The 20,815-nt window shown below is 50.0% G+C and overlaps 1 protein-coding gene across 3 annotated transcripts in view; it reads left to right on the top strand.

Moving 5' to 3' along the window:
- Positions 1–718: 718 nt before the first annotated feature.
- The window catches only part of CNNM4 (cyclin and CBS domain divalent metal cation transport mediator 4), a gene marked incomplete at its 5' end in the record, with an annotated part of 47,243 nt that continues 27,146 nt past the window's right edge, over positions 719–20,815 (top strand). For 2 of the 3 annotated variants that reach the window (XR_014158954.1, XM_081872116.1), the window contains one exon: positions 734–2,165. Coding sequence is in view for 2 of the 3 variants with exons in the window: in XM_081872116.1 (XP_081728242.1) it covers positions 734–2,165 (1,432 nt within the window). Of the gene's footprint in view, positions 2,166–20,815 lie in introns of all 3 variants that reach the window. The other variant, XM_081872117.1, reaches the window with a different exon arrangement.

Here is a 20,815-nt window from a genome sequence, read left to right as displayed (position 1 = left end):
GACAGCCATCTTCAAATATCTAAAGGGCTGTCAAATGGAAGGTGGAGAAAGCTCTTTTCCTGCTGCTCCAGAGGGTAGGACCCTAACCAGTGGCTTCGAATTGAAAAAGGAGGTTCCACTACTAGAGTCTAGACATAGGAAGAACTTTCGGAAGGTGAGGCCTGTTCAGCAGTGGAAGAGATTACCTGGGAAGGGGGGACTGGCCTTCCTTGGAAGTTTTAGAAGCGAGACAAGCTGGCCTGGGATGCTTTAGCTGTGCTTCCTGCACTAGAGGACCCTCGGGAGCCCCTTCCAAGTCTGCAACTCTCTGATTCTCGCCCTCCCAAGGCTCGCGGCGGGGGCGGGGGGGGGCAACTTGAATAAAATATTGTGGGGGGGCCTGTAAGCCCCGCCCCGCATAACTGACCACATGATGCAATGCAGAGACACTATTTGAATGGGAATGTCCACCAACTTTTTTTGGGGGGGGCGCCTCCAATATTTGATTGTGGGGGCCGAAGGGCCTTGGCTCCTCCTGTGAGTCGCGGGAAGAGGAGTTGTTGTTCCGGGGGCCGCGGGCTTGCCTCGCCCGCTCTGGGGCGCCTCCTTAAGCGGCCGGCCCCGCCCCGGCGCTGCCCGGCGGGCGGGCGGGCGGGCGCTAGGCAAAGGAGGCGAGCCCGTGACGCCGCAGTCGCAGCGCCCGCGAGCCCAAGTCCGCGAGCGCGGCAGGAGCGGCTGGCCGGGCGAGGCTAACATGGCGCTGGGCTGGAGCGGGCGGCCGCGCGGCGGAGGGGGCGAGGCCGGGGCGGCGGCGGCGGCGGCGGCGCTGCTGGTGGCGCTGCTGTGCCCGGCGCTGCCCGGCTCTGCCGCCGCCGCCGCCCGCGCGGGGCCCCCCCGGGTGCTGGGCATGAGGCTGGAGAGCAGCGACCTGCCGGCGCCCAGCGCGGCCAGCTTGTCGCCCATCCAGGTGCTGGAGGGCGCCGAGATCAAGCTGCGCCTGTACGGGCTGGGCATGCACGCGCGCGTCTCCGAGCTGGTCTCCTTCTCCGAGGTGGGCCCGGGGGGCAACGCCTCCTCCGCCTTCTGGGGCGAGGCCGCCAACGCCACCTGCCCCGAGAAGACGCAGGACCTGGTGGTGCAGCCGCGCGCCGAGGAGAGCCGCGACACCTCGGCCCTGGTCTCCGTCAAGGTGCAGCTCCTGCGCAAGGCGGAGAAGTCCAAGCTGTACGTCCTGTGCACGCAGAGCGGCCCCGGGCAGCCCTGGCTGCCCCTGGAGGGCCGCGACGCCTTCCTGCAGGTGGTGGAGGAGAAGAAGCACCTGCTGCCCCTCTGGTTCCAGGTGATCCTCATCGGCTGCCTCCTGGTCCTCTCGGGCATGTTCAGCGGGCTCAACCTGGGCCTCATGGCCCTGGACCCCATGGAGCTGCGCATCGTCCAGAACTGCGGCACCGAGAAGGAGAAGCGCTACGCCCGCAAGATCGAGCCCATCCGCCGCAAGGGCAACTACTTGCTCTGCTCCCTCCTCCTGGGCAACGTGCTGGTCAACACCACGCTCACCATCCTCCTCGACGACCTCATTGGCTCGGGACTGGGGGCCGTTGTGGCCTCCACCACCGGAATCGTCATCTTTGGGGAGATTGTCCCGCAGGCCCTCTGCTCCCGCCATGGCTTGGCGGTGGGGGCCAACACCATCGTGGTCACCAAGTTCTTCATGCTGTTGACCTTTCCCCTCTCCTTCCCCGTCAGCAAGCTCCTGGACTGCGTGCTCGGTCAAGAAATTGGCACGGTCTACAACCGGGAGAAGCTGGTGGAGATGCTGAAGGTGACGGAACCTTACAATGACCTGGTGAAGGAGGAGCTGAACATGATCCAAGGGGCTCTGGAGCTTAGGACTAAGACCGTGGAAACTGTCATGACCCCATTGCATGACTGTTTCATGATCCACAGTGACGCCATCTTGGATTTCAACACCATGTCTGAGATCATGGAGAGTGGCTACACTCGTATCCCCGTCTTTGAGGAGGAGCGGTCCAACATTGTGGATATACTTTACGTCAAGGACCTGGCCTTTGTAGACCCTGATGACTGCACCACCCTCAAGACCATCACCAAGTTCTACAACCACCCTGTCCATTTTGTCTTCCATGACACCAAGTTGGATGCCATGCTGGAGGAATTCAAGCTGGGTAAGGCAGATGGCTGTTAACCAGAAGGCTGGTGGTTTGGTCCACCCAGGGATGGCAGTGGGCAGGATTTCTGTGTTGCAGGGGGTTGGACTAGATGATCCTCGGGGTTTCTTCTAATTCTATGGTTCTGTGAAAGGGAGGAGGGTGTGCCTCTAATACTAGACTGGCAAAGTTAGTGCCCTTGTAGGGCCACCCCACACATTAATGTGGGAAACCTGGGTTTGCTACCTAGTGTATTCTCACCTAGGAATTTCAACCAGTCACACGTCTCCAGTGAGTGTCTGTACAACACTCGTGTGCATTCTCATGTTGCATTTACAGCAGTGTGGGAATATGCCGAGTCTAGAATGGGCTGAGTTTGGTTGTCTTCTTGAACAGGTTATGTAGCCCAGTCCTACAAAGATTTACTCAGAAAAGCGGAATTGACATTTCATTCTAACAATGATCTTCAATTTTAGCATCAGCAAAACTCTGAAGTGGAGTAATGCTATTCACCCCCACCCATTGTATGCTAGTATAAAACAGCCTTTATCTTATGCACACACACAAACATCAGATCCGTTTGAAACAAGGTCTTGAAAGATCGTTTTTTGGGGGGGTTACATTGTATGTACATTTTTTCCAGGTAGGGAAACTATCTAACAGGGATCAAATAGGATGAAAGTGAGAAATGAGATATTTCCCGCCTTGGAGCAGATTAGCTGGGTGAAGGGCTAAAAAATTACAGCTGATTTCTCTAGCATTAAACAAGAATCACTGAGAATCTGGGACTTGGGAAACTTAGTTGCAAAAGAAAAATATTTTTAAAGCTTTGAGAGTTGATAAGTGGGGAGGGCAGGTATATTGGACGCCCTCAGCGATTCAGCTAACTGCTGTGATGTTTTCCCCCATTTAAAATGCTTCAGTTCTTAGAGTTGTTGATACAGTTTCATTGCCAAAGGGATGTTTCCAACCATTTCTGGAGGAGTACCAGGAAGTCTAGATGTTAAGATGAAGTCAACCCTGCTTGATGCTGGAAGCTCTTAAAGCCACACTGCTAAAGCCTCAACCTGTGTGTTGCTTTGCAAAGACCCCCCCACCCCTGGCTCCACCCCCATTTCCCTCCTGGAGGATACAGTAATGCTTTGATTTCTTTGCAAAGCTCCACCAAGGCCCACAGGGTATCTCGGTTGGTAGAGCATGAGACTTTTAATCTCAGGGTCATGGGTTTGAGCCCCCATGAGGAAAAGATTCCTGCATTGCAGGGGGTTGGACTAGATGATCCTCAGTGTCCCTCCCAACTCTGCAATTCTATGATTCTGTGAATCATAAAGACACGCTGCACCTCGAAATTCTCCTCCACAAGCACCATTTCTCCTCATTTCAAAGGAGTTCAGCACAAGGAGATTGCCCCCTGGTATTGCTGTTGTTTCCAACAATTAAACATTTTGACATGTATCAATAAGGAGAAAGGGGAAGGTTGCCTTTGTATGGGGAGGGGGTTACCCTTATATGAATGTCTTCCTTCCTTTTGCAATCTAAACATGCCCTCATGGGATGATGGTTGAAATCCTGGCGAAAAAGTGAAACGTACTCTGTACGTGCATGTCTTTTGTTGTTCTTCATTTCCTACTTTAAGGAAGTGCACCTGCCCTTTTCTGCACTGAGTCTGTGAGTGAAGAGCAAGCTAGCTGAGGTTTCAAAAGTACTGCGGAGTTCTGATGTGGTTAAATGCCATTGCAATGTTTGTAACGTGGCAATGACCCTTTATAACCAAAACATTGAACACCTCCTTTGGGTGTAAGGAGATTGCCTTTAAGACCAACTTTCGCCAAATTGGACCCAAAACCCCATCAGCCGCACTCAATGCTGGCTGGAGATGGTGGGAGTTGTAGTTCAAAGCATCAGAAGGGCACCAGCTTGGTAAAGGCTGTTGTAGACAGTTGTTCTAAACCAGGGGTCAGCAAGGTTTATTTTTCCTGGGGCGGATCGGTCCTGCGGAGATCCTCCATGGGTCGGATCGTGTGCCTGCCTGCAATTTTTGGCGTCTGCACAGACGCGATTTCTGGCACCGCAGAAGCGAGTCCCCGCGCTGTGCTGCGCTGTGCTGGTTTAGCGCAGTGCGTGAGCGGGCGGCTTGGTTCAGGGTTGGTTCATGGGCCGGTCAAACGACCTCCATGGGCTTCCGGCCCATGGGCCTTAGGTTGGTGACCCCTGTTCTAAACAGTGTGCCGTGAGAGAATTAATATTCAGTTGTTTAAATGTATTAACACTGAATTGTTTTTTAAAACAACAACAACAATAAAAGGCTTGGGTGAGCTCAATGTGCTTGTCTTCAGAGGTGAGGCTGCTTGCTGCTTCTCTGCATGATGCATTGCACAGACTTTGCCAGTTGCCACCTTCCAGTGGGGGTGAGTAACTACTTCTGCATTGGGTGTGATGGCATGGCCTCAGAAGAGGTTACCCATTGCTTCTATGTGAACCATCACCTCCGTTCTAATTAGTTTGTATGGCTGGGGAGTTATTTTGCTGAGTACTGGTTTTGACCTGGTCATTCATTCAGTCACTGCTGATGCAGAGATGATGCAGAATTGCTCACCCTCCAAGGAAGCTGCCCATTGTGTCCACTGCCTTGCAATGAGGAGGCAAACTGAGATCTGTGACTCATGCAGAACTACAGGATGTGAACTAACAGCACAGTCCTCAGATATATACTCGGCCCGTTTAACACCCAGCCATGGCTTAATATGATGAACATATTGTGGCTGCTTTGCTCCTGCACTGAGCTCAGCTAAGCTGTGCTTTAGCTCAGCGTATCATCCAAACCCTGGCTCATAGGTTACCTCTCTCCAAACAAACCATGAGCTGTAACCAAGGCTTGCCCAGGCGAGCAAAACCACAGGTCCAGGTTTCAGTGATATACTAAGCTTCTCTCCTAATTGAATTACTCTAAAAGCTGAGATCGTCCAGCAGTCACCAGATTTGTGGTGCAGGAGTAGCCCTCCAGATGAAATTGGACTGCCTCTCCCACCTGCCCCAACCAGTGTTCGAAAATAGCTGGGCACCAGGCACAGTTTGCTACTGGAGTGGGACCAATTGTGGAGATTTCTGAGCACCAGATTGGCGACCACAGTTTAAAAATCTGCCTTAGTCCATAGTTAATGCCATTTCCATTTCCACTGTGTGTGTTTCTTCTCCGGTTGCATACTGGAAAAAGTGAATTGTTGGAAGAGCAAGCTACAGTCAAGTTAGTTAAGATCATAGAATCGTATAATTGTTGCATTGGAAGGGACCCCCAGGGTCATCAAGTCCCAACTTCCTGGCGAATAGACATTCTCTTGTGGCGACCTTAACCTAGATTTAAGTTTCTAACAGTGGCCCCAACCAGCATGGACAGTGTTCAGAGCTGATGGGTGTTGTAGCCCAGCAGTATCTGACGGGCACTGTGTTGGCTATTCTTGCCTTAAAATGCAAGAATCTGTCATGGGTGGCTTTGACCCTCTGTGTGAGAGTATAGTCTCATGAACTTTTCCTGCTGCATCTCTTGCTATGTTTGAGTCACCAGAAAGGCTTCCCAAAGGCACGGGGGATTCCGCTTCTTTTCAAAGGCCTAGGACTGAAAGACTTTAAAAGCTTTGTGTCTATACTTTGTGGCAGACTGAAGACCTTGACGCTGATGGTCTGAGCTGGCATGTTCCATTCTCAAAGGACTTAAACAGCTTGCACTCCAACTTTGGTGAGGGAAGGGAAAGTTGTCAGTTTGACTGGGATTATAGACCTCACACAGGGATAGTTTGGGAGACTGGGAACTGGTCCTGGTATATATAGAAACTTTTAAGGGACCAGAGGAGTTGAAGGAAGGGATCCACAGTCATTCATGGAACCTGAAGAAGCAGCAGATAGAGGACAGTGCTTAAAGTTGCAGTGCTAGGGTCTGGAGGGATGCATGTTTGGAGGCAAGGGGAGAGGAGTGTTAAGAACAGTGTTCGAAACTGAGATATGAAAGCTAGGAGCTAAATGGCACTTTAAACCAATGTTATGGGTGCAACAACGAAATGTCTGGGCACGCTTTTTTATAACAAGAATACAAAGCTGAAAATGAATGAACTGCAGCTAAAATATTATGTGTATTTTTCACATGGTCTAGTCCTTTCCCTGCCCGCCCCCCTAATATTCTTAAGAGGGTCTCTTTTCCAGTCTTCAGAGAGTAGCTGGAAGTGGGGAGGCAGAAAAGGGTCCTCCTTTCCTTCCACTCCGCAGTTTTAATCTGAAATCTTAGGCACAGTACTGCGCCCAGAGCTCAGAAACTACTCTCACTACTGAAATTCCCTGTCACAAAATGTGCCTAGAACAAAGGGAATTTCGAACACTGGTTAAGAAGGTTGGTCAAGGGACAGGATGGCTAAAGGAAGTGGGACAGAGTGGCCGTGGCCAGAAAAGCAAGTGTCTGAGGGGGGAAAACAGTTGGTGGACCTGGTGTGCCAAGAAGCAAGTCTGATTGGAGCATTACTACAGGGGTTCTCCGTTTGTGGACCACCAGTGGTCTGTGAGCTTCATTTAGATAGTACGTGGCATCGTTGTGTATCCCCATAGTAGCTGGGATGTGGAGGGATGCCTTTTGGATTTTCCAAGTTGGACACCAAAATGTCTTTGTATAGCTCTGGGAAAAGATGCCAGCTTGTCTGGGAGCATTTAGCTGGTACAAGAACCAAGCACTTAAAAATGAGCTGTTAAGGAGGACTCCAAACTGAGAGTCTACTCAAACCGCAGTAGCAAATATCCTCTGTGGGCTGGAGGGGGGAGAGAGAGCACTGGCAAAAGGCAGAGGACAAGTTCACAGATGGAGGGACAGCTCGCTAGCTGTAAATCGATGGGAGGAGCATGTGACAAGCGCCCAGCTCACCCAGCCCAGAGGGCACATCAACAACAGATGAGGGAAAACAAGAAGAGACAATGGCTGTGGAAACCCAGAGCTTAATTTGAGGTAAAGCTCAGCGAAAGCTAGGCCCCATATCTTTCAGTGCAGGCATGCATTCCTGAAGCCTGTGAAAATAATACTGCAAGTGTAGAGCAATTAAGCATGTGCAGAGTATAATTCCCTCACCACATTCGGTCCCCTCTCCCAGTGTCTGTGACAGGCAGGAATGGCTTCCAGGGAGGAATGGCTCTAAGAATTAAGCTCTGCTTTGGGGATATATTTGCACCTCCAGCTGCCTCCCTTTTAGCATTGAAGGAGGAAAGAAAAAGACCAGTGCAGAGGATTTTTAAATCTCTGAAGGCAGGAGCAGCCTATGCCCTGGGAGACCAGATCCTAAAAAGGCATAACACAAAAGGAAAAGGGATTGGATGGGAGGTGGACGAGAGCAAGCCCTGGCACTTGTTCTTGGTTGCAAAGTTCAGCCAGCTGGAATGGAAAGAGTTAATGGAACAGAGGATCCAAAAGTTGCTGATCTCACAGCAGTGCTGGAAGAGTGCATGGGAGTAGCGGGGGGGGGGGGGGAGCTGCCCCCAATCAATAAATAAAAATAAAAATACATATCTAACTGAGGTTCTGTCCCCCCCCCCAACATAAATCCTGACTACACCCATGGAGGAGTGGTCCTGCTCCTCTTCTGCTGGTCTGCTCTAGCTGCTTCTTGTTGTTTTCACAATAAATAGTACGTAGATTTTGCTCAAGGCTGGGCCAAGGCTTGAACCTCCCTGGGTCGCACTTTTAGTCCGTTCTGGATCCCTGTTGCTGGAAGCCATAGGAAGGGCAAGAGCTCTTGCGCCGCTTGCTGGTTTCTCTCAGGCATCTGGGTGACCACTGTGAGGACAGGGTGCTGGACCACGTGGGCCATTGGCCTGATCCAGCAGCACTCTCCTTATGATGTTCTTCCTTGCACAACACCAGTAGAATTCAGCATTTACTGGTGCAATTCTTTAAAAGTTATATTTTGATTCAGACAAGAACAGCAAGCCATTCATAGTTACCCACACTTAAGAGCCTATAGGAGAATACGGTGAACATTCCATTTTTCCTGTTCCTGCTCCAGACCTTACAATCCTAAAAAGCTTTCAGAGATCAGATTTTATTTCCAGGTGCCATCATTTCTCTTAAGTGTCCAGAAGGATGCATGTTTGACTGTGTCGGTAAAGAACAGCACACACCCTTGTCCCTGTTTGGTGTTAGAGGGGGCTACTTCCAGGAAGGTTGGACTTTTGGGGTCTTCCATCCCACAGATCTGGAGAGGCATCCTTTGAATTTCTGGCTTGTCCAGTGCGGGTGCTTGATAGGCCTCAGTCGTTGTTTTGTGGACTGTGGCTCTGCAACGTTCTCTTGCTCTCTGTGCTGTTTTGGGAGTGGCAGGGGAGATGAACCTTACTCTGCTTTTCAGGTCTTGTTTGCCTAGGGCTGTGTCCGCCTTGAGTTGCAGGCATTACCCTCCCTCCCACCCCCACCTGAGGAGAACTTCCTGTCACTGCTGTGACCCATGGCCAACTGGCTGACACAGAGCTGGACTGCCCTCACTACAAAAGAAATGGCCATCATGGATGGCTTGCTGCAGAGGTCGCCAACATGGAGTTCTCCAGATGTTGGATCCCAGCTTAAATCAACCCCAGCTAGCACTGCCATTGGTCAGGGAGGATGGGAGCTGCTGCCAATAACATCTGGAGGCCACCAGGTCCACACTCTAAGGAGCAGTTGCAGCAACTGGGGACCCCTCGCCCTCCAAAGGGTAGAGTTCATGCAGCCGGAGACTACACCTTCATGAAAGCTGCTTCTGCTCTTCCCACTTCAATTCTCTCCTGGCTCTTGGAGACAGTGGTGCAGGAGAGGGTGGGGAGGCACTTGCCTGGCCTGTCTCTTCCTCCAGCTCTGAAGCTTCTTTTGCCTCTGATTCTTGCCTCTTGGCTGGTACAGGTCCCCAGGTCACTGGGTCACTGCCCTCCGCTTCTCTCCAGCCCCCCTCCCCCTGGTGCACACTTGCCCTCATCCTGCCAGTCCCTGCCAGTGGCTTGACAAGAGTATGAGTTGGTGCCAGAAGCAAGATTTGAACTAGGGGCTCTTGGCTTATGCTCCTAGTTGCAGTGCAGTGCTGCCTCTGAGCTGCTCATGGAACTTGGAGTTTCAGTGACCGATGATCCCGGAGTGTTCTGAGAACTTGAGGTGCTCTGTCCGCAACCCCACCCCAAGCTGGAGGGTATGTGGTACATCTGAATGTGCCACATGTAGGCCATGTTACCTCCACCAGAGCCTCACAGAGCCAGCCTTACTCCCAGATGGGTGGATTCCTCAGCCGCCTGCTCACCTGTTGCATCTGAGGGCTGACAAGCAGGGATGGACGGATGAGTTTATTTCTGGTCCATGGCTGCCAGGCTGCATGCTGCCAGGCCCTGCCCCCTCTGCCAGTCCCAAGGGTTGTCAGAGCCCTGTGGGTCCCTTTACTTTCAGAGGCCACCTGCTGAGCCCCATCTCTCATCAACCTTAACCCCTTCCTTTCCTTCTTCCAGCCTCTTTCTCTTGCAGTATCACCCACTCTCTGCTCTCCTCCTTTCTGGCTTCCCTGACTTCAAAGCCATCCGCTCTACCTGCTTTCTCTCCCTCGGTTTGGGACCCTTCCAGGGAGATGCTGCCAGCTGCCTTTTCATTCTGTGGCTATTCCTGCTGTGCTGGAAGCCTCCTTTCTCAGAGGCTGATCAATCCTGCTGGCAAGCCGTGGAACCTGCTCCTCACACCTCCATTCATAAATCGGCTGGGCCCTGGTTCTGCAGCAATCTGTGCATTTAAAAGGGGGGGGGCAGAGAAAACTGCATTTCCCCCCTCACAATGTGCATTAGTCCACGGCATCTCCAGGTACGGCCCCACCTGAAATCCCCGAGAGGCTCTCCACTCAGTAGAGACAGTGCGCAGCTAAAGGAACCAAATGGTCGGACTCTAGAATGCTGCTTCATATGGTACCATGAATATGGGTTGGGAGGTAAAATGGATGCCTCCCCACAAGCCCTTGGTTCAGACCTGTCCCTTCAGAGGCAGTAAAGGCCTCTGAATACCAGTTGCTGGAAATCACAAGTGGGGAGAGTGGCTATTTATTTATTTTATTGTTATTTATTTATTTATTTACTTTGTATACTGTCCTATACTCTCATATCCCAGGGCTGGTTGCAACATAAAGTCACAACATAAAAAACAAAAAGTACACAATAAAAACAAAGACAACCCAATAGCCCCCCTTCTGCACCACATTTTAAAAGGGCATCAGATGTCAACAAGCCTGGTGAAAGAGGAACCTTTAAAGGTGTAGAACGAAGGTGGCAGCCGAACCTCCCTTGCCCTCGGTTCCTGCTTTCAGGCTCCATGTAGGTCCCTGGTTGGCCACTGTGAGACAGGATGCTGGACTAAAGGGGCCCCCTTTGGTCTGACCCAGTGGCCAGTTCCTGTGCATTAGATGGACAAATAAGTCACAGTGTGCAAACACCCTGCCCCCCCCCACTCAACCTTCCACTGGTTTCCTGCCACATTCACACCATGCATGTGATACCCCTTAAAACAATCATGGCTTCCCTCAGAGAATCCTGGGAACTCTGTGAGGGGCAAGAGGAGTCACCTAACCACTCTCAATGCCCTTAACAGCTCCCAGGAGTCTTTGGGGGAAGCTGCGACTGTTTAAAGTGGTATCCTAGTGCTTTAAACATGCAGTGTGAATGTGGCCTCCCTGCACAATCCAGAACGTCAGTGTTTTGAGAGAGAGCGAAATGGAGCAAAATCTCCTGTCCTCGTTCTCCACCCTTTGCCACCCTTTGCCACCTTTGCCACATCTTGCTTACAATGGGGAAGGTTTGGACTCTTCGATCTGAGGATACTCTCCTCTTCTCTTGGCAAAGCTGAAAAGATTTGTCATTTCTGGTTGCCCTGAGAAAAGAACTGCGGCTGTCATGGGTCTAGTTGGGAGGTTGTTGCTAACCCCTTTCAAAAGCATGTTTTGAAGAATATAGGATTAAACTGGCTCCTGCCAGAGCTGGTGCCTCTTACAAATGAGCTTAGCTCCTGCTTCCCTGCTGGGGTGGAAATGTGATACTTTGGAACAGGATCCCCAAGAGTTTGTTAGAATCCCAAAATGTAAAATGAGAGCATGTATGTTTTGTGTGTGGTGCCCTAAGCCTAGTTCACACAAAACAAGGTAGCTAGAAAGTGTACCAGTCTGAGCTGCAGGCGAGAAGCATCTTATTCACTTAACATATTTTAATTACTTGGGTTTTGCGAAAACTCCTAGGGCAGCTTACAATGAATTAAGACAACCAAGAAAAACCAGGGATCTTCTACATGCTAAACACCTGCTCTACAACTGAGCTGTTACCCTTCTTGAAGGATCACATTTTGCTTCCACAAATCCTTTTCCTGGTTTATGCTAACCAGGCTTGTCCATGATTCTGGTTTCCTGGATAATGTCACCCCTTAGCTTCTAGCTGTGATTAAGGAGGAACTATGGCTGACATTATGGCAGAAGTTAACCTGTCTTTTGATGTAATGCTTTCCTGGCTAAGACTGGCCCCGGGCAATATGGGCCAGAGAGGAGTGTGGGTGGAGGAACTTAACTGCAGCTAAAAGTTCAGGCAAAACTTGTGGTTTCAGCCTTCTTGCTTGTGGCTGAACATCAGTTCCACTTTGTTCAACAGCAAATCAGCAGTAACAGCAGCCTGTAGAAAATTAAGTGAGTCAGCACTTTGAGGGTTTTTTTGTGTGTTTTTTGTAACTTTGCAGAATTACTGCCCACCTTCCAGGCGACTTATGCTGAATCAAGCTGGGATATGGAAACTTGTAGCACATCTGCAAATATTAGTTGAGAGAGAAAGGGATGCTGGTTACCCTGGTGGGTGGAGAAAGCGGGGGGGGGGGCGGAGCTTGTATGTTCCAAGGATCCAGGGTTAGGTTTCTTTGTGTGGCGAGGTCCCTGGGTCCCACACCTTGTGTGGCGAGGTCCCTGGGTCCCACAGCCCCCTCTGAAATAAATACGCAAACACAAGTAAATTGGGTTAATGGGATAAATAAGGCCACAACTTTATTGGTTACAGATGTGAGCGGTTTGGCTTAGGCAACTGGGTGAAGCAAGACTATATCCTTACTCCTGCCTGACTGCAGGAAGTCTCATAAGGGTCAACCACCGGAAGGGGGAACCTTATAATATACATCAATTAAGAGCACCCCCAGCATCACAGTTGGGGTCATGGCATGGCCCTAGCCCACGCCCAGGCTTTGGACAGGAACCACACCCCCAGATCCCTTTAACGGGATCTTCTTCTTCTTCTTCAGTGATCACTCTTAGCCGAGTAAGATAGTCTTCCATAAACACGGTTTTAGCAGTGAGTCCGTAAGTGACTGTGGAGGCCAATTCTGGATCCACACGTCCTTCCACAGTGGGGACAGTGGTTTCTGGGTGGGAGTTGATCATGGTGTGGATTTGCCAAGCGTGCCTGAGGGGCAGGCGGAGGCAACAACCTCCCCTCCCATAATAAGGCTTACCCAATGCCTAACCTTACAAATTTGTGACAATTGCTACTAGGTAGGCGACAACCAAATGGCTAGTGCCAATTTTGCCAAGTGAAAAAAATCCTACCTGGCCCCACAACCAGGCGACCGACATTAGTCATAGCAAGGCCATAGTCAATCCACACAAAAAAAGAGGGTGGGTGGGCTGGGAGATCCCGAGAATGGAGGCAAAAGGAAGTGGTTTCCCAGGCCACGTCGCAATTTAAACAGTCGTAGCCACACCCCCAGGCAAACCCGATTGGCCGGGCTGCGTGACGCAGCTGGGGATCTTGCTGACGTGGGCTGCGTTCCTCCACCCACTGCTGGGTCGCTGCAAGGACCCAGATTCCCACCTACAAAGCAGCCCCCCTCCATGGGGGAACTGACTTCCCACCGCACAGTCCTGAAGTGATTTACAAGAAGAATCAGAGATGGTAATGAGTCTGCATAAGCACCTCTGTATTTAAAGGCCAGCTCTCTCTCCTGCCCCTGTCCCCTCAGATCTGAGGATGGTGCCAGAGAACCACGTAGCTGAGGGGACCCTCTCTGTCTCTGGGTTGTTCAGGCATGAGGTGGGTTTCTGCTATGTACCTGAAACTCCATTTCTGATGCCATCTCAGACACCAGGTTTCTGAAGGCTTCCCACCTCTAGCGTAGTTAAGAGGCACACGTGTGTATGTGTGTGTGTGTGTGTGTGTGTGTGTGTGAATCAACCATTTCATTGGTAAATGAAGGAATAAAGGGTTTTAAGATAATTCAGTGCACAGAAGCATTTTAGTGCGCCTTTACTCTTTGCCAAACAGAGAGAAAAAGATGGGATACCAATGCAATGGCAAATAAATAAGTAGGAGAATTTCCCAGAAAACCCACCTTGCTGTGTATAAAGGAGGCCAGTAAGTTGGTGGGGCAGAGGTGGTGTGTGCGCAGGTATTGGGAAGCGAGTGTAACTGAAGCCTGGAAGAGTCCTGGGCAAAGATGGGTCGCTTGGGAGGGTTTGTGTACTGAGAGAGACACTCCCTTCATTATCATCGCTGCTTCTGAAGCAAAGCTCCCCACCCTCAGGGCAGTTAACTTTGTCCTCTTGGACAAGGCTGATAGCGGCTGTTGTTTTCCCCCCTACGTGACAGTGACCCTGCTTCTCTTACCGGCTTTTCTGGTTCAGACCGTCTGCTCAAAGCACTTGCCCCCAGAGGGGAGGCTGCTTGCTGCTAGACGCTTGAAGCGTTGTGCTGATTTTGCCACCTTCCAGTGGGCGTGGGTAACTCTGTATACCATGGGCAGGCAACCTAAGGCCCAGGGGCTGGATCCTGCCCAATCACCTTCTCAATCTGGTCCGCAGATGGTCTGGGAATCAGCATGTTTTTACATGAGTAGAATGTGTCCTTTTATTTAAATTGCATCTCTGGGTTATTTGTGGGGCATAGGAATTCGTTCATTCCCCCCCCCCCAATATATAGTCTGGCCACCCACAAGGTCTGAGAGACAGTGGACCGGCTCCCTGCTGGAAAAGTTTGCTGACCCCTGCTGTATACGGTACCTCTGCCTTGCGTGTGACAGTATCTTTCAGATAGTCCTGGAATGTCCTGGAATGACCTTTCTGTGCATCCTGGTAGTGTTTTGAATCTCTGGACTTCTAGTCCATGTGCCCTTGGACGAGCTGGGATAACTCAGTCAGTAGAACATGAGACTTGCTCTCAGGGTTGTAGCTTTGAGCCCCACATTGGGCAAAAGATTCTTGCATTAATAGAGTAATGCAGGGGGTTGGACTAGGTGACCCTCGTTGTCCCTTCCAACTCTGCAGTTCTATGAGTCTATGATCTTTGTGATGATTCAGAGTGAGCTGGATTCCTCCCGGCAGGGCCAAGAGGGAACAGCTATTTTTACAATTAGATTTTCTGTTTATAGCCCAAATATGTAACCCTGTATAAAAACAGGCAAACCAATAGTTTTAGAATGATCCTTTTGCACAGCTCCCACCATGAATTTCCATCATGGATTTCCCAGGAGAAATTTCCAGGGGACTCTTGCCCCATGGCTCAAGTCTGCTTTGCACATGGAAATTCCCAGGTTCAGTGCCCGACGCCTCCAGGAAAATGAGCCCTGCTTGAAATCTGACTGTCTGACTGAAATCCAACTGAAGTTGCTGCTAGTTGATAGACCATTCTGGCCAGATGGACCATTGATCTCACTCTGTACAAGGCAGATCACTGTGTTCCTATTTAGAATTCATTTAGAATTATGAGGACTGAAATCTTACTTGGCCCTACAAAGGGCTCCAGCTCACTGACAGAGCCTAGGCTTTACACCAGTGTTTCCCAAACTTGGGTCTCCTGTTGTTTTTAGACTGCAACTCCTATCATCCCTAGCTAGCAGGACCAGAAGTCAGGGATGATGGGAATGATGGTGATGAAGGGCCAGCTAGGGCTGCTTGAAACCCTGGAACTGTCCATGAAGTAGACAGACATCTTAGATGGCCCAGTGGTCAGACTAAGGCTTTGTACACACATTCAAATCACACTGCTCCTCTTTTAAGAGCCTCCCCAATCCGCCCCTCCTGACCCACTCATTCAGCTGCCTTTGCTTCCCTTGTGGTCCCTAACAGGAAAGAGTCCAGCATCCTGAGTTTTATCTGCTCCTGTGGAGCGGAGACACCATTAACTGTGGGCAACCACAAGGCTCCTTTTCTCAGACTTGTGGTGTGCAGATGAGCCACTGGCTGCAACTAGCCTGCAGATTATGCTTTGGCTTAGATAGGGGCAGGGAACTCGCTTTGCTCTGAGGGAGTCCTGGAGGGTTGCTGAGAAGGGAATGTGGCTTTTTGGATGAAAAAGGTTCCCCACCTCAGCCTCTGAGCATGTGCCTAGCCTGGCAAATATGGGTTTGTATCAGAAATGATTTTACCATCCTTTTGCCCAAGAAAACCTGAGCTTTCTTCATTTCTGCTGCATAATGGGGGTGGGTGGGGAGTGATTTTATAGTTGTCACAGTTAAAACAGTTGAGAGTCAGAAACCCTCGCTGATCTTCTCCTTATAGCCCCGGCATCTCCTGGTCTATCTTCTGCTTGCCTCTGCTGCAGCAGACTTTGAAGACTGCCTGGCAGATCAGCTCTAGCTCTGTGGTGAAGCATCTGCCTGGCATGCAGCTTCAGTCCCTGGCATTGCCAGTTAGGGCAGAAACTGTCCCCCATCTGAAACCCCAAAGGGCTGCTCTCTGCCAGTGTGGACAATACTGACCTAGATGGAGCAGTAATTTGACCTGGTACAGTACAAGGTAGCCTCTTATATTCCAAAGTAGATCCCAGAACTGCTGCCTGGGACCCTGCGGTTTGTGGGAGGGGCCTTTCAGGAGGAATTTGAACATTCCTGTGTTCCCAGGGATTTGACAGCAGAAAGACCCCGAGATCACTGGATGAGACAATCTTTTAAAGGAAAAAATATTTTTAGAATGCTTTAACTCTTTTTAGAATGTTTAAACTATTTTTAGATTTCTTTTTTTGGGATTCACTGGCGAAGGAAGAGGAGTGTGGGGGGGGAGCACACCGCTCCCGGCAGCGCAATCCCGGTGGGGTGCCATCGCAGCTGCCCCCCCATGCTGGACGCTACACCCCCACCTGCGCTGGCGCGCCATGCCCCCAGGACGTGCGCCAGCCCCCCCCGCCTTCTCTCCGCGCCCCCCCCCGGTGCCGGAGCATGAAGCTCCACCAATGTGGGGGTTTATGGTTGTTTTGTTAAGGATGCATTTTGCCACCCTGGGCTCCTGCACGAACAAAGGCTGGATAAATAAAACAATCTTTTGAATTCATTAAATGAATAAGGGAAGCTCCATTTTAGTTGAAACACCACTACCACTTTCCCCAAAGGGAAACTTCAGAATGAAGCTGAAGTAAACAGAAAATGGATTTCATTAGCAAATCTGACAGTGGAGACCTTGGGTCTTAGCAAATCCTGGGTGTGGCTCCTTCACTACAGAAAATGATTTTTCTCCTTGAGGTGCCTATTTGCCCTGTGGATCTGGCCCTGCCCATGTGCCTCACCCAGTGGCAGCTCGCCAGAAGGGAGTCACACCCCTCTTGATGGGCTCTCCTCTTCCTTGTGTTTATAGGTACACCTGCGGCGCTTTCTCTCTTGTATTGCTTGACCTTCTGTCCTTGCTTTGTGGTTTAGTTATTTTTAAATAAATTCTGTACTCAGAGTTGTTGCAGCAACTCAGCTAAGGACCGAGCTAGACGAAGCACCCTAAATGCAATTAGCGATTTTGTGGATGGCTTATTAAAAGTAAAATACCTGGTCCCTGGAGGTGGGGAGGGGGCAGTCCAAACGGCATCCTGGTGTGGGAGGAAGGGCGTATGGGTTTTAAATCATAGCCGCTGCCCCCCAGCAGTTCCAATTCAGTTTGCCTCCCCCCACCCTACTTCCACCAGGCCTTCTTCTTGCATTGGAAGGAAAACTCCATTCATGCCTATAAAGTTTTTCTTATAGTGCAGATAGCAGCCATAACCAGCCTGAAATGGGTCATGATTACCATGGGGGAGGGGCTTAAAACCCCTAACCTTCCTTCCCTGTTGCTTTCCATGCATACTGCGTATTTAGGTTTTTTTAAGCCGTTCACACTCTTTCTGTGTAAACTGGTGTCTTGTCCAGTTTGGCACCCTGGTGGCCGCTTGGTGTTTCTGATGAAGCCATTCTGGCCCCATGTGCACACAGTGATGAACCTTTTTGGCTTATTGTGGCTTCCTTCCTGCTTGCAAGCAGTAATCTGGTGCACACTGCCTTATCGCTCCCACAGAGATCATGGCTTTGGGCTCCCTAACATACCATGAGGGCTAACAAGCCTAGGTCTCAAAGGCTTTTGCCCATTAAAACCTTGTGCCATAGCAAACTGTTCAGTCTTTAAGGTGCCACAGGTCTCTCTGATATATAGAGGCATTTCCCCATAAATCCCAGTTTGCAGGGGGTGGTGAGGCAACAACACAGACCGGCTGCCTTTAGCATTCAAGCAAGGATGTTGGACTAGGATTTGACCCAGCAAGACCATCCTTGGGTTCTTAATTGGCCTTGGCAGCTGCACTGGCATAGAAAGCCAGTGTGGTGTTGTGGTTAGGGTATTGGACTAGGACCTGGGAGACGAGGGTTCAAGTCCCCTGCTCAGTCATCAGCTCACAGGGTTGTTGTGAAGATTATGTGGCGGCGGCGGCGGCGGGGGGGGGGGGAGATCATGTACACCACTTCAAGCTCCTTGAGGGAAACGTGAGATACAAAAGCTAGTGATTATGATATTTGGAATTGTAATGAACAGAGCCTCCAGGCTCAAAGGCTGTAATGCCTGCCATATGGAAACGCTGTGCCCTGAGGCTGAGTGGGTTCATCCTGAGTAAGCCTGCGTTTCTGTCTGTCTGTCTGTCTATATGTCACACCACAACTGCTTCACTTTCTGGCTTTTGGTGTCATTTTCACCAGCTCTTTTTAGTGCAGGGACCAGAGATCTCTGGCAGCGACAGGCAGGCAGAGAAGGACAGGCACCTGGGGAGAGGTCCTGCCAGGATGCCCCTTGCTTGGCAGTGGCAGCCCCCAATGGGCTGCTCTGCCGCCTTTGCCAGGGCAGGGCAGGAATTCCTGCCACCAAGCCGGCACCTGTGGATGGGTGCCTGGTTGCGCCCCCTAAAAATGTTGCGCCTGGGGCCTCCCCCCCCCCCGCTATGCCACTGGGTCCCCGCTACACCACCGAAGTTCCTGCAGGATCTCGCAGGAGCATCCCGGAGCCTGTGGACCTGGCGTGCAGTAAGAGAGCTTAAAAGCTATGGTGCTTGATACAGAAATCCAGGGGGTGGACTAGGGGTCTCCTGCAATTCCACTTGCCTGAAGTATTTTGGACTGGGGGGAGCAATCCCCCAATCTCTTCCCAGGTTGTTTGATGATGGCATTGCACGGAGTCACTGCTGGCCGCAGGAGCCTTCTTGCTGCGTGAGGTCACCATTGCCTATTTTTGGAACTGGAGTTAGTGTGACTTAATCCTCTTCAATTATGGCTGTCTGGGAACCCGGTGACAGAGCACACAGCAGTCTGGCTGCGCTAGCAGACTGAAACCTCCCAGCAAGAGATGTTTGTGTATGTTGCAGAGCTAGGAGTTGGGAAGCTGCCTTCTGCCGAGCCAGACTGTTCAGCCAGTACAGTGGTACCTCGGGTTAAATACTTAATTTGTTCCGGAGGTCCGTTCTTAACCTGAAACTGTTCTTAACCTGAAGCACCACTTTAGCTAATGGGGCCTCCCGCTGCCACCGCGCTGCCGCTGAACTTACTTCAGAGTAAACATGCGTAGCATCATGCTGCACACAATTTGGTGTTCCACCCCCCCCCCACATGACATACAATTAACATGTTTTCGTAGCCACAAAGTGTGGTAGTGCCTGTTGGCATTTGGCGATATACTGCCTTTTAGCCTTGACCTTTTCTTAGTCTGCCATGGCTGACACTGGTGGAACCATTCTCTCTGATTTTGTCCTTCTCTCTCTCTCTCTTTTTAAAAAAGCTCCCCAAATTTGTGACCATCACCATATCTTGTGGTAGTTTGATAAAGCAAGGATGGGGCTTGGAGCTGAGCGAGAGGCTGAGTTGAGTCATTTGGATCTGCTTCTCAAGGCTTTGTGTGTTTCCTGCTTGCCAGATAACAAAAGCTCAGTGCCTTGCCTAAGGTTCAGTAGAAGAACTATGCATGTGTGTTGTGAGGGAAAAAGTGACTAATTTATTCAAATCATTTCTATACGGCTTTATCTCTTTTTTAAAAAAAAATATGATAAACAGTTTACAATCTAAATTAAAACATCAAATAAAACATTGCAAAATGTCAAAGCATTATATATGAAGGTTAAATATACAATATACGTACATTTAAAGCAGCATAATTAACAGAAAAACAAAATATTCATACAAACGTTTGCATCTCATAGCTTTAGATGTTAGGAAAAACAGTATCTTGTCTTTGGCAGGTAAGAGCTGCCACCCAAGACACAGAGTCTTCTTTCTGTCTATCTGCAGGTTGTAAAATTGTGAGGACAGCTTCAGTTGTTATCTCTTAGATTCACTAGCCAAGGGACATCAGCTTTCACCTTGGACTTCCCAGGGTGATGTTTGATGCTGAAATTGAAATCAGCCATTATTGCTACCTGCCAGTGAATGGTGGCGTTATACCTGGTGGAGGTAGAGCCATATTCTAAGGCGGTGTTATCACTGTAGCCAGAGCTTTCCAAACTGTGTGTTGTGACCCGTTAGTGTGTCGGCTGCAGTGTCAGAGGTGTCTTCCACGAGCGCTTCCCACACTCCTCCGGGGGCTGGAAAGGGGTTAGTTTAACCTCTGGTTTGCTAGTAAAACTGAATTACTGTGTCGCAAAATGATGCATGTCTAAAAGGTGTATCATTAACCTGAAAAGTCTGGAAAGCTCTTTTGTAGACCATAATATTAATTCATTCATTTCATAAAATTTATTCACTTCTTGATTGTAAAAAACCTTAAAGCAGTTTACAAAAAGATAAAACAATATAATCGAGGAAAAATCACAACCATACTATAAAACATACAAAAATTAAAATACTAAGACAGATTAAAATCACCTCAACTTTCTAAGCAGCTGAGTCGGCTTGTCTGACCAGGAATGTTCCAGCAGGTGTCAAGAAGAGCACAGGGAGTCCCAGGGTGCAGGTCCTGCCACATGAAGCAACTGAGCACCTTCAAATGCAGAACGGGCATTGTGTGGCACCTGTAGCAGTGCCAGCTCCTCCGATCGAAGCGGCCAAGTGGGCACATGTGGGACAAGCCCATCTCATAAGTAATAGAGATCGCTCTGGAGCCTCTCTGCGACGATCCACTGCAAGGCCAGGAACTCCAGTTTTCCTGAGTGCTTGTGATACGTTTTCTGTCCTGGTGCTAATGTCCTTGACCCATAGCCAGTATCTCAGCTGGCTTCATGGCATTGGTAGAGAATGGCACCGAGCCCTTCGCTGAGGGCATCTGTCAACAGGTAGACTAAAAGGCAATGACCTATTTGGGGTCTCCAGCACAGCTCTTTATGTCAGGAGATTGTTCTGGGCCATCAATACACTTTGGAGTTGATCAGTCCAGGTTAACACCACTACTTTAAAAGGATAGACTAAAGAGGCTTGATACATGTCT

The sequence above is a fragment of the Podarcis erhardii genome (assembly GCF_964252035.2).
Source record: "Podarcis erhardii genome assembly, chromosome: 7".
Classification (NCBI taxonomy): Eukaryota; Metazoa; Chordata; class Lepidosauria; order Squamata; family Lacertidae; genus Podarcis; species Podarcis erhardii.
The sequence above is the reverse complement of the archived record's forward strand: the minus strand, read 5'-3'. Positions and strand labels throughout refer to the sequence as shown.